General features: G+C 63.4%; 1 protein-coding gene across 1 annotated transcript in view; it reads left to right on the top strand.

Annotated features, from left to right (window-relative positions):
- SMOC2 (SPARC related modular calcium binding 2) overlaps positions 1-13,390 on the top strand; it is a 144,126-nt gene that overhangs the window by 42,694 nt on the left and 88,042 nt on the right. Inside the window, 3 exon segments of the mRNA XM_062187035.1 lie at positions 9,187-9,243; positions 9,245-9,328; positions 9,330-9,360. Of these exon segments, the coding sequence (XP_062043019.1) occupies positions 9,187-9,243; positions 9,245-9,328; positions 9,330-9,360 (172 nt within the window).

Here is a 13,390-nt window from a genome sequence, read left to right on the forward strand (position 1 = left end):
GTGTGCCTACGCCTCCTTACTCAGACTCCACTCTCTTGCCCCCGCGGTGACCCCCACGGGTAAACATTCACTGGGCACCAGCTGTGTGGGCCAGGGACACGAGGCCACGTGGGGTCAGCGTCGCCTCCACCCTGCAGCTCGCTTTCCTGTGGGCGACTGGGCAGCTGGCCGAGAGTCCAGTGGGTGCCCTTCCTTCCAGACCCCAAACTCGGTGCTGCACCACTGCGGCCGGAGAAAGCCCGTGGTGGTCAGCGTCCGCCGGCCCTGTGCGCCGGCTCTTCCTGGCGGTCTCGGATGAGAGACCGGTGCTTAAGTTCCCGGCACTAGCGGAGACGGTGCCTGAGGACCAGGGAGCCTTCCAGGCCTTGCTGAAGAGCAGAGATGGCCGGCTGTGGCTGTGCCGTGGTGTGTGTGCCTAGCGGGCCAGCCGCAGGTCCAGCACAGAGAGAGGATCGGGGATTCAGCTGCCAGCCTGAGCATCTAGCGCGTCCGTGCGAGTCCCGGGGGACGTGGAAGGTTTGGCTGTGCGGTGGAGTGCGCCGCAATGGAGGATGGTTTCAGCCGTGCTCTGCTCATCCTGGTTGGAGGACTGGGGTTGGGCTTGTGCAGTGGCCCGTGTGGAGGACTGGGGTCTGGGTGCGCGTGTCCCGTCCTGTGGAGGAGTGGGGTCTGGGTGCGCGTGGCCCATGTGGAGGAGTGGGGTCTGGTGTGCGCGTGGCCCGTGTGGAGAGCGGGGTCTGGGTGCGCGTGGCCCGTGTGGAGGAGCGGGGTCTGGTGCGCGTGGCCCGTGTGGAGGAGCGGGGTCTGGGTGCGCGTGGCCCGTGTGGAGGAGTGGGGTCTGGGTGCGCGTGGCCCCGTGTGGAGGACTAGGGGTCTGGGTGCAGTGGCCCGTGTGGAGGAGTGGGGTCCTGGGTACAGTGGCCCGTGTGGAGACTGGGGTCTGGTGCGCGTTGGCCGTGTGGAGGAGTGAGGTCTGGGTGCGCGTGGCCCGTGTGGAGCGAGTGGGGTCTGGGTGCGCGTGGCCCGTGTGGAGGAGTGGGGTCTGGGTGTGCGTGGCCCGTTGTGGAGGAGTGGGGTTGGGCTGTGCAGGTGGCCCGTGTGGAGGAGTGGGGTCTGGGTGCGCGTGGCCCGTGTGGAGGAGTGGGGTCTGGGTGCGCGTGGCCCATGTGGAGGAGTGGGGTCTGGCTGTGCAGATGGCCCGTGTGGAGGAGTGGGGTTGGCTGTGCAGTGGCCCGTGTGGAGGAGTGGGGTTGGGCTGTGCAGTGGCCCGTGTGGAGGAGTGGGGTCTGGGTGCGCGTGGCCCCGTGTGGAGGGACGTGGGAGTCTGGGTGCGCGTGGCCCATGTGGAGGAGTGGGGTCTGGGTGCGCGTGGCCCGTGTGGAGGAGTGGGGTCTGGGTGCGCGTGGCCCGTGTGGAGGAGTGGGGTCTGGGTGCGCGTGGCCCGTGTGGAGGCAGTGGGGTTGGGCTGTGCAGTGGCCCGTGTGGAGGAGCGGGGTCTGGGGTCGCGCGTGGCCCGTGTGGAGGAGTGGGGTTGGGCTGTGCAGTGGCCCGTGTGGAGGACTGGGGTCTGGGTGCGCGTGGCCCGTGTGGAGAGTGGGGTCTGGGTGCGCGTGGCCCGTGTGGAGGAGTGGGGTCTGGGTGTGCGTGGCCCGTGTGGAGGAGTGGGGTTGGGCTGTGCAGTGGCCCGTGTGGAGGAGTGGGGTTGGGCTGTGCAGTGGCCCGTGTGGAGGAGTGGGGTCTGGGTGCGCGTGGCCCGTGTGGAGGAGTGGGGTTGGCGGTTGTGCAGTGGCCCGTGTGGAGGAGTGGGGTTGGGCTGTGCAGTGGCCCGTGTGGAGGAGTGGGGTCTGGGTGCGCGTGGCCCGTGTGAGGAGTGGGGTTGGGCTGTGCAGTGGCCCGTGTGGAGGAGTGGGGTCTGGGTGCGCGTGGCCCGTGTGGAGGAGTGGGGTCTGGGTGCGTGTGGCCTGTGTGAGGAGTGGGGTCTGGGTGCGCGTAGCCCCGTGTGAGGAGCGGGGTCTGGGTGCGCGTGGCCCGTGTGGAGGAGCGCAGTTCGGCCGTGCTCCTGAGCACTAGCGCGCCTTTGGAATCCACCTGTTGCAGGCTGATCGGCTTTTCCTCTATGGCCGGTGGCCCAATGCTGAATGCGGTGATTGTTTCGTTGCCAAAGCTGATTCTTGCGTTAACACCATCCACGTGACTGGCTCGTTAGGGATCGTGAAGTTCCCACCGAGTGCAAATTCCGGTAAATCTGGAAGAATTAGTGACCATGTGCCCCCCTGATTTGTCACCGAGCAGTGGGACAAGACAAGAGTGCCCATTGCTGTACTCGACATTCCAGTGGCGAGGGGGCAGGGGAGGAACACGGTGGAAAAGCAGTTTCGGGCAAGGAGAGGAAGGTGGGGCCAGCGCCGCGCCCGTCCCAGCCGGGGGCCCAGGGTCCCCGTGGCTCATCCTGTGGGCTGGGCGATAGGGAGAGAGCCAGAGAGCCACCTTGAGCACCACAGGAGCCCCGGTTAAAGGGCCAAAGGCTGGTGAGTCCACAAAAGCTCACGGACACGAGCGGGGCTGGTTGAGAAGAGAGGCCGTGGCCACACCCCTGGGGACGTGCAGGCTCCACAGTGTCTGTTTGGGTTTCCCCACGGGGGTTTCTCCTGGTCTTGGGTGCTGTCTCCGCCTCGGCAGTGTGGAAAGTTCTCCCAGAGCTGGGTCCTGACAGGGTGGCTCCCGGCCCTGGCCCCGCTGCCTGCCCACCCTGTGCCCGGCGCTGCCAGTCTCGGAAGACACTGCCTGTGCCAGCTGCGCCGGTCACTTTCCGGAAAACCTCTTTCACTTTCATAATGTAATTCCCTTTTATTTCATGCTCCAGACTCTTTCCCGAACATGCCCACACACGTGTGCCCACCTCCTGGAACTGAAATCGCCCACAGTGGACAGAGCTGTGGCCGCTGTGCGCACGGTGCTGCCTCGGGTGAGCAGACAGCTCTGCGGGGGAGGCACACAGCCAGGGCCACTTTCCCCCCCGTGCACTCTCGTTTAATTTTCACAATCGTCTCTACAAGTGAGGAAGCCAAGGCTCACCCGGCCCAGTGAGCGTCCAGGCCTGAGGCCGATCCACGGCCAAGGTGCACGATCAGGGCCACGTCCTCTGACCGCAGAGCCCGGCGGCACCCACTGTGTCCACGCAGCGTTCACGGAGCAGGCACTTCCGCACTGGCCCTGGCGCACAGCTTTCATCCGGGCACTCATCAGCTGTTCTCGGAGTGTTTAAGCACGTGAGTGAGCGAGGGGCGCCCGTCCCGCCGTCTCCGGGACAACGCGGCCCACAGAGTCGGCATCGCAGGCCCGGCAGCCGCTCTGCACGTTGCCCCCTGGATTCAGGGTGCCTTCCGTGGAAATGGCACAAGCTCCTTCCCGAGCCCTGAGGAAGCCCAGGTCGTAACGGAGACTGCTCTGTGAAGGGCTGCAGGCTGGAAGACTCTCCCACCTGGCCAGGCTCGTCACCTCCCAGAGCTGCCCAAGCCGGCACTGCCCGCGGGCGGTGTCTCCTGTCCCACCTCGTCCTCAGAGGAGGAAATCCGCCTCAGGGCTCCCACCTCCTAGGGGCCCTCCTGTGAGGAAGGCCTGCTCCTGTGGATTTTTCTTTATTGAAAATCAGAGAGAGAGAGAGAGAGATCGTCCATCTACTGGCTCATTCCCCAAACGCTGCACAGTGAGGCTGGGCCAGGCTGGAGCTGGGAGCCAGGTCCCCCCATGGGTGGCAGGAACCAAGTACCTCACCCACCACCTGCTGCCTCCCAGGATGCACCAGCAGGAAGCTGGATGGGAAGCAGAGACAGGGCCGGGTCACTGACTCCAGGGCCGGGTCACTGATGCTCCAGGGCCGGGTCACTGACTCCAGGGCCGGGTCACTGATGCTCCAGGGCCGGGTCACTGACTCCAGGGCCGGGTCACTGACTCCAGGGCTTCGGTCACTGACACTCCAGGGCCGGGTCACTGACTCCAGGGCCGGGTCACTGACTCCAGGGCTCGGTCACTGACTCCAGGGCCGGGTCACTGACTCCAGGGCCGGGTCACTGGCACTCCAGGGCTGGGTCACTGACTCCAGGGCCGGGTCACTGACTCCAGGGCCGGGTCACTGATGCTCCAGGGCCGGGTCACTGACTCCAGGGCCGGGTCACTGACTCCAGGGCTCGGTCACTGACTCCAGGGCCGGGTCACTGACTCCAGGGCCGGGTCACTGACTCCAGGGCTCGGTCACTGACTCCAGGGCCGGGTCACTGACTCCAGGGCTGGGTCACTGGCACTCCAGGGCTGGGTCACTGACTCCAGGGCTCGGTCACTGACTCCAGGGCCGGGGTCACTGACTCCAGGGCCGGGGTCACTGGCACTCCAGGGGCTGGGTCACTGACTCCAGGGCTCGGTCACTGACTCCAGGGCCGGGTCACTGACTCCAGGGCCGGGTCACTGACTCCAGGGCCGGGTCACTGATGCTCCAGGGCCGGGGTCACTGACTCCAGGCTCGGTCACTGACTCCAGGGCCGGTCACTGACTCCAGGGCCGGGTCACTGACTCCAGGGCCGGGTCACTGACTCCAGGGCCTCGGTCACTGACTCCAGGGCCGGGGTCACTGACTCCAGGGCCGGGTCACTGGCACTCAGGGCTGGGTCACTGACTCCAGGCCGGTCACTGAACTCCAGGGCCGGGTCACTGGCACTCCAGGGCTGTGTCACTGACTCAGGGCCGGGTCACTGACTCCAGGGCCGGGTCACTGACTCCAGGGCCGGGTCACTGATGCTCCAGGGCTCGGTCACTGACTCCAGGGCTGGGTCACTGATGCTCCAGGGCCGGGTCACTGACTCCAGGGCCGGGTCACTGACTCCAGGGCTGGGTCACCAGGTCCAGGGCTCGGTCACTGACTCCAGGGCCCGGGTCACTAACTCCAGGGCTCGGTCACAAGGCACTCCAGGGCCGGGTCACTGACTCCAGGGCTGGGTCACTGGCACTCCAGGGCCGGGTCACTGACTCCAGGGCCGGGGTCACTGATGCTCCAGGGCCGGGTCACTGACTCCAGGGCCGGAGTCACTGATGCTCCAGGGCCGGGTCACTGACTCCAGGGCCGGGTCACTGACTCCAGGGCTCGGTCACTGACTCCAGGGCCGGGTCACTGACTCCAGGGCCGGGTCACTGACTCCAGGGCTCGGTCACTGACTCCAGGGCCGGGTCACTGACTCCAGGGCCGGGTCACTGGCACTCCAGGGCTGGGTCACTGACTCCAGGGCTCGGTCACTGACTCCAGGCCGGGTCACTGACTCCAGGGCTTGGTCACAGGCACTCCAGGCCTGGGTCACTGACTCCAGGGCTGGGTCACTGGCACTCCAGGGCCGGGTCACTGATGCTCCAGGGCCGGGTCACTGACTCCAGGGCCGGGTCACTGATGCTCCAGGGCCGGGTCACTGATGCTCCAGGCCGGGTCGACTGACTCCAGGGCTGGGTCACTGGCACTCCAGGGCTCGGTCACTGGCACTCCAGGGCTGGGTCACTGGGCACTCGGTTGGGATTCAGGCATTCTAAATGGTGCCTACAATGCACGCCCCTCTGTGAATCTCACAGCTATGGAATTATGTGGTCAGAGTTGGAATTTTAAAAAATTTTATCCTTTGCCAGAATTGGCAAAAAGTAAAGTGAGCCTTTAATCGACGCGACACTACGGAAATTGACCCACGCTTAGACTTGAAGGGTGCTTTAGTCTACTTCATACACCGTTTGCTTCTGTTTAAATTCTCTCTTCTGGTTAAACCTGTGCGCTCACCCGAGAGCACGGCTGCCTGCGACCTTTGCGGCTGACTGGATCCCGCGAGCCTGCACTCGGTGACCGCACAGCCCCGTCCGGTGCAGCCACGGCCCTCCTTCCACCTGCTCTCCACCTGATGAGCCGTGGTGCCTTGCACTCAGCTCTGCTTTACGAAGACGCAACAAAGCAGGGGCAGGCATCGACCTGGTGTGACGCCCACCGCTCTGCAGTGGACACTGGACCTGGAGTGACGCCCATGCTCCGCAGTGGACATCGGATCTGGTGTGACACCCACGTCCGCAGTGGGACACTGGACCTGGTGTGACGCCACGTTCCGCAGTGGACACTGGACCTGGTGTGACGCCCATGCTCCGCAGTGGACATCGGACCTGGTGTGACACCCACGTTCCGCAGTGGACACTGGACCTGGTGTGACACCCACGTTCCGCAGTGGACACTGGACCTGGTGTGACGCCCACGTTCCGCAGTGGACACTGGACCTGGTGTGACGCCCACGCTCCGCAGTGGACACTGGACCTGGTGTGACGCCCACGTTCCGCAGTGGACACTGGACCTGGTGTGACGCCCACGTTCCGCAGTGGACATCGGACCTGGTTGTGACGCCCATGCTCCGCAGTGGACACTGGACCTGGTGTGACACCCACGTTCCGCAGTGGACGTCGGACCTGGTGTGACGCCCACGCTCCGCAGTGGACACTGGACCTGGTGTGACGCCCACGCTCCGCAGTGGACACTGAACCTGGTGTGACGCCCACATTCCGCAGTGGGCATCTGACCTGGTGTGACGCCCCATGCTCCGCAGTGGACACTGGACCTGGTGTGACGCCCACATTCCGCAGTGGGCATCGGATCTGGTGTGACGCCCACGCTCAGCAGTGGACACTGGACCTGGTGTGATGCCCACGCTCCGCAGTGGGCATCTGACCTGGTGTGACGCCCACCGCTCCGCAGTGGACACTGGACCTGGTGTGACGCCCATCGCTCCGCAGTGGGCATCGACCTGGTGTGACGCCCACGTTCCGCAGTGGGCATCGGACCTGGTGTGACGCCCCACGCTCCGCAGTGGACGTCGGACCTGGTGTGACGCCCACGTTCCGCAGTGGACGTCGGACCTGGTGTGACGCCCCACGTTCCGCAGTGGACGCCCTGGGGGCCTGCCCGTGCCTCAGCCGCCAACTCCAGCTTCCCGCCCGTGCAGAGCCTGAGAGCTGGGTGGCTCAAGCGCTAGCGGGTTTCTACCTCAATGGAGTCCCCAGCTCTCGGCCTCAGCTTCGCCAGCCCAGGCCATGGCCAGCACTGGGGAGTGAACAGCAGAGGGAACGCTGTTTGTCTCTTAACTAAATGAACAAATACATTTTTAAAAAAGTAACGCCGAGGTTTCTGCTGTTTTTACACAAACGTCGCCCAAGGTCCGCCGGGTTCCAGTCTAGATCTGGCTCGGTGCCTTTTGCCTTGAACCGGTTTGAAGACTCAGAACCGAATGCTTTCGTGAGCAGTGCCAGCCTTAGAGCAGCAACATCTCCCTGGAATCCGCTGCCGGATGCCTGGCCTGGGGAGGCACCTGTGCACACAGCGCCCGCGCTCTTGTTTCCGGGAGAACGCGTCCGTTGTTGGATCTGCACTGGTCCAGGTTACGTACTAGGATCAAGGTCCGGTTCCAACCGCCTGCGTGCTCCGGCCTCCTTTTTTCTAACAAGAACACGGTGATTACGAGGCCGGCTGAGGCCCCGGCATGTCCACGCTGAGGGCCGCAGGAAGCAGGAGAGAGACCGCCGTGGGGCGCGCGTGTCCTCGGGATTCGGGCTGTTCGGGCTCTGCACCTGCAGCGGAGAGCTCTGTTGTGGAGCAGGCTCCCATCCCAGCAGCAAGGCGGGGGACCCGGGAGCTCCTGAGCGAGGTGTGCGTTCACGCCTGTTCTCTGACATCTCCCCTTCTTTCTCTGCCGTGAGCCACACTCGGCAGGGCCAGCTGGGGGCTGCGAGTCCCTGCCGCTGACTGGAGCAGGTGATGGTCCTTCCCAGGGCGGCCAAAGGCTGCCACGTCTCCGTCCTGCCTCCTCCTCTTTAATGCCTCCCTGACGCCGTACCCCCAGAGAACACGTGTGTGGTGCGGGTGACGTTCCAGCAGCCATAGGCCTGGGCAGTTCCATTTGCCCAGCAGTGCGCGGCCTTTGCCTGTCCTTGGGAGCCGTGCCTCATGTTTGCTGCTGTATCTGGTGTGATGTGGGTCGAGATGGGACTGAGCCTGGGGCACGCAGAATTAGGATGAGAAAGTGAGAGTGGGGCGCTCGCGCACTTGTCCAAGGAGAAGGGAGGGTCCTACAGGGTGAGCCATGAGGCTGTGTCCAGGACACAAAGAGAACGGACCAAGACCGAAACCAAGCCGTCTGTGGGAGTCTCTCTCCTGTGGTCTCTCGTGTGCTGGCCGATGTTGGACACCTGGGTGGGAGTGATGCCGCTCTTCTACCTGGTGTCCGTGCACTGCCTTCACGCTGGGGTGGAGGTGTGATAAGCCTGGACTACTAGACATTTTCTTGAAAAGATTTATTTACATGAAAGGGGTCGGGAGAGGAGAGAGAGAGAGAGAGAGAGAGAGAGAGAGAGAGAGAGAGAGAAAGAGAGAGAGACCATCTGCTGGCTCTCTCCCCAAATGGTTGCAATGGCCAGGGCTGGGCCAGGCTGAACCCGGGGTCTGGGACTCCATCCAGGTCTCCCACGTGGCGTGCAGAGGCCCAAGCACTTGGGCCATCTTCTGCTGCTTTCCCGGGTGCAGTATCAGGGAGCGGGATTGGAAGTGGAACGGCTGGGACTCGAACTGGTTCTCATATGGGATACCGGCATCACAGGCCGCAGCTTACCCACTGTGCCAGGGTGCTGGCCCTGGATGTTGTCGCAGATACACGCGTGTTTCCTTGGGGCAGGGCAGCCCCCATTCTCTCAAGAAACACTTGTGTGAGAGCAGCGACCTGCTCGGGGTGCGCTGCACACGTGGATTCCAAGGCCGCGATGAGGCTGTGTCGCCATGGCGGGCAGGAAGGGCTCCAACCAGGCGCGCCGGATCCCACAGCTCCCCAGAGGGAGGAGCAAGGCTTTGGATGGTGACGCTATTTCACCAACCAGCCGACCAGCGAGAGGCCGGCACTGCCGGCTGGCCTGCTGAGGACAGAAGGCCGGGTCCTTCCAGACACAGGGGTTCCAGTCCTTGCCAAGGCAGTGGCCCGCGTGCCACTCAGTCAGCAAGGAGTTTGGCTCCGAGACCCACAGGGTGTCTGGCTCGTCCCCGCGTCCCCTCCCTGACCGGCCAAGGGGCCTTGGGTGGCCTTGTTTCTGTTCCGACGGAGCCTGTCCTCACTCTGCCTTCTTCTTTGTCTCCCCAAGTTTCTGAGAGTCGACCAGGACAAAGACAGGGACTGCAGCCTGGACTGCGCCGGCTCTCTCGCAGAAGCCTCTGTGCGCCTCTGACGGGCGGACCTTCCTGTCCCGCTGCGAGTTCCAGCGCGCCAAGTGCAAGGACCCCCAGCCTGGAGATCGCCTACCGAGGGAACTGCAAAGGTACGCGGTGGCCGGGCCACCTGCTCAGGTACATCGCGGCCGGGCCACCTGCTCAGGTACGCGGTGGCCGGGCCACCTGCTCAGGTACATCGGCAGCCGGGGCCACCTGCTCAGGTATGCCATGGCTGGGCCATGTGCACTCAGGTACGCCACGGCTGCGCCATGTGCACTCAGGTACGCCATGGCTGGGCCATGTGCACCTCAGGTATGCCGTGGCCGGGCCACCTGCTCAGGTACATCGCAGCCGGGCCTGCTCAGGTACGCAGTGGCCGGGCCACCTGCTCAGGTATGCCACGGCTGGGCCACCTGCTCAGGTACGCCGCGGCCGGGCCACCTGCTCAGGTACGCAGTGGCCGGGCCACCTGCTCAGGTACACCATGGCCGGGCCACCTGCTCAGGTACGCCGCGGCCCGGGCCACCTGCTCAGGTACACTCCTGCTGGGTCATTCGCTTTGGCACATGGCTGCTGTGTCACCCGCTTGAGGCTGGCAGATAAATTACTAAAGGGAGCATACATGTACTTAATTTTGATCCTTTTATAGTCTTTGTATTTAGAATCTCAAGTCCTCAGTGTATAAGTGTTGTCAGAGCACAGCCATGTTTTATAGCTCTGTCCTTCGAGTGCTCCGTGCCGCCATGAAGTCAGTGCACCCAGGTTCAAGGCTCTCCTCCCCTCCCCTCCCCTCTCCTCCCCTCCCCTCCCCTCCCCTCCCCTCTCCTCTCTTCTCCCCTCCCCTCCCCTCCCCTCCCCTCCCCCTCCCCTCCCCTCCTCTCCCCCTCCCCTCCCCTCCTCTCCCCTCCCCTCCCCTCCCCTCCCCTCCCCTCTCCCCTCCTCTCCCCTCCCCTCCTCTCCTCTCCCCTCCCCTCCCCTCCCCTCCCCTCCCCTCTCCCCTCCCCTCCCCTCCCCTCCCCTCCCCTCTCCCCTCCCCTCTCCTCCCAGAGTCCGGTAACGTCAGTCTCGCTACAGCTCACTGCTGGTCTTGCAGCTCTGTGTTCCCCCTCAGCCAGTGGGATGCGTGCACGAGAGCCTGGGCTGGCGTGAGTGGTTTCCTTTGGTGCACGCGCGGCTGCACTTGCCGTTCCCGCTTTCCTGATTCGAGACTCAGCTTTGGAGTTAACGAGCACGCTTAGTGAGAGTCGCTGAAACGCTTCCCCGTTGGTGAGGGTCTGACTCGGCAAAGATGCTCTGTTTCAAACACGACGGAGTCGCTTCCAGGAGAGCTTGGCCTGCTTCTCTCATTATCAAGGAAAAGGGACCACACAGATGGACCAGTCATTGTGGGGGGGCTTTGTTCATTGGTTGCTCGACCCCATGACCCCGATGGCCGCCTGAAACAAATGAAGCCAGAACACACCGTCCAACACCCACACACCTTCCACAACACACAGTCCAGCAACACACATACCGCCCATAACACACTGTCCAACAACACATACACTCTGTCCACAACACACCGTCCAACACCCACACACCCTCCACAACACACACACCATCCAACAGCACCCACGCTGTCCAACACCCACACACCCTCCACAACACACATCGTCCACAACACACACACCCTCCACAACACACTGCCCAACAACTCACACACCATCCAACAATGCCCACACCGTCTAATACTCACACCCCCTCCACAACACACACACACCCTCCACAACACACTGCCCAACAACCCACACACCATCCAACACACACACACCCTCCACAACACACAGTCTAGCAACACACACCCTCCACAACACACTGCCCAACAACCCACACACCCTCCACAACACACTGCCAACAACCCACACACCACCGACAACACCCACTGTCCAGCACCCACACCCTCCACAACACACACACACCCTCCACAACACACTGTCCAACAACCCACACACCATCCAACACACACACACCCTCAACAACACACACCCTCCACAACACACACACACCCTCCACAACACACTGTCCAACAACCCACACACCATCCAACAGCACCCACACTGTCCAGCACCCGCACCCTCCACAACACACAGTCCAGCAACACACACACCCTCCACAACACACACACCCTCCACAACACACACCCCCTCCACAACACACTGTCCAACAACCCACACACCATCCAACAGCACCCACACTGTCCAGCACCCGCACCCTCCACAACACACACACCCTCCACAACACACACACCCTCCACAACACACTGCCCAACAACCCACACACCCTCCACAACACACTGCCAACAACCCACACACCACCGACAACACCCACTGTCCAACACCCGCACCCTCCACAACACACACACCCTCCACAACACGCACACCCTCCACAACACACTGCCAACAACCCACACACCACCGACAACACCCACTGTCCAGCACCCGCACCCTCCACAACACACACACCCTCCACAACACGCACACCCTCCACAACACACTGCCCAACAACCCACACACCACCGACAACACCCACACTGTCCAGCACCCACACCCTCCACAACACACTGCCCAACAACCCACACACCATCCAACAGCACCCACACTGTCCAACACCCGCACCCTCCACAACAGAGCTGTCCTGCTGCTCCAGCCCTCGCGTTCTTCCTGAACTGATCCTGCCGATCAAGTCTGTGAACGCCCGTGGAGCTTGGTGTTTGCGCCGGGACAGACCCCTCCCTGTGCCAGTGTTGGTGGGCACAGCCCAGACCTCCTCCAAGCCCCTCCGGGTGGCTCTGCCCTCGGCCACAGTCCAGGCACGATCAAGGACTTTTTCTGTCATGCTGGTTTGTTCAAAGTGAGTGAACTTAGTACGGTGAGCCTCAAAAAGCCGAGGACGTGGGCTAAAGGGGGCAGGCAGGCAGGTAGGCGAGTAGGTAGGTTCTTCCAGAAGGTTCCCTGGGATGGTGGTGATACAGCTGAGGCTACCGTGGGGCCAGCACCAGGCAGAATAATCGGTCTTGCTGCCGGACAGCCTGTGCGAGCGGCAGAGAGAGCCGGTGAGAGGGAGAGCGCGTCTCAGGAAGCCGGCAGCCCGGGGCAAGGCGTCGTCCGTGGGTCCGCGCCGCACCGGAAGTCAGCACAGAGGGCTGGGAGAGGAGGGACAGCTGCAGCTCGAGTGAGCACAACAAGGAGTCGGTCACGGTGGTCGCTGTGACGCTGACGCTGGCCGGTGGAGGCGTCTCGGGGAGGGAGCGCGGCTCAGCTGGCCCGAGGTCGGCCTGTCCAGGTCGCCTCCACCCGGCAGGCTCCTGAAACTCCCAGGCAAATATTATTTACAGGTCTCGGTGGTTCACAGCGCCACAGCTGGCCCGCATCCGAATTTGAAAAGGGAAGGGGAAGATGGCTTCCCCTGACTTCTGTGGCTGGATGCTGCTTCTAGGATGCGCGTCACACAACGGTGTTCACCTCGTCTTTGCTAAGATCCCTGGGGGGAAGCCGCAGCAGAGGGTGCTCAGAGGAGCAGGTGGAGGGGCTGTGTGAGGAGGCGGAGCTGGGTGTGGGGGTCCGGTGCCCACCTAGCTGGCGGGAAATGGGGCTGCAGGAAGTTGTAGGTGGAACACGGCCCAGGCAAGTTGCTGTGCACCGGGCATGAGTGTCCCAGAGGCCAGCAGCTTCTTGCACTGCTCTGCCCGTTGAGCCCTCCTGCGCCTTTGGCCAGGTGCGCCCAGGCAGCTTACCTTCTGTGGTCGGGACCAGTCCCGGCGTGCCCGCGTCTGGCACGCTCCGGGAAGGACTCACAAAGGGAAGCGATCCATCACTTTCAAGTGGAAAATACAACTTGAACTCATTCACTCGCTCAGTGCACGCATGGTTTGCAAGGATACAATGTAGCGAAAAGGCATGAATCCCAGGCGCCGCGTGCTCAGGGCACGTCTGCAGCCCCACACCTGCAGATTAAAGACGCGGAAGGGCGCGCAGCGGGACAGGTGGGGCACACGATGGACCTGTGGCCTCGGGCAGCGCGCTGCACCTCACACCTGGGGCCGCCTGTGACCACATCTCCCACCCGGGCTGCCCAGGGTGGCCAGCCTGGGGATGAGCC

This window comes from Lepus europaeus, chromosome 3, assembly GCF_033115175.1.
Source record: "Lepus europaeus isolate LE1 chromosome 3, mLepTim1.pri, whole genome shotgun sequence".
NCBI classification, from domain to species: domain Eukaryota; kingdom Metazoa; phylum Chordata; class Mammalia; order Lagomorpha; family Leporidae; genus Lepus; species Lepus europaeus.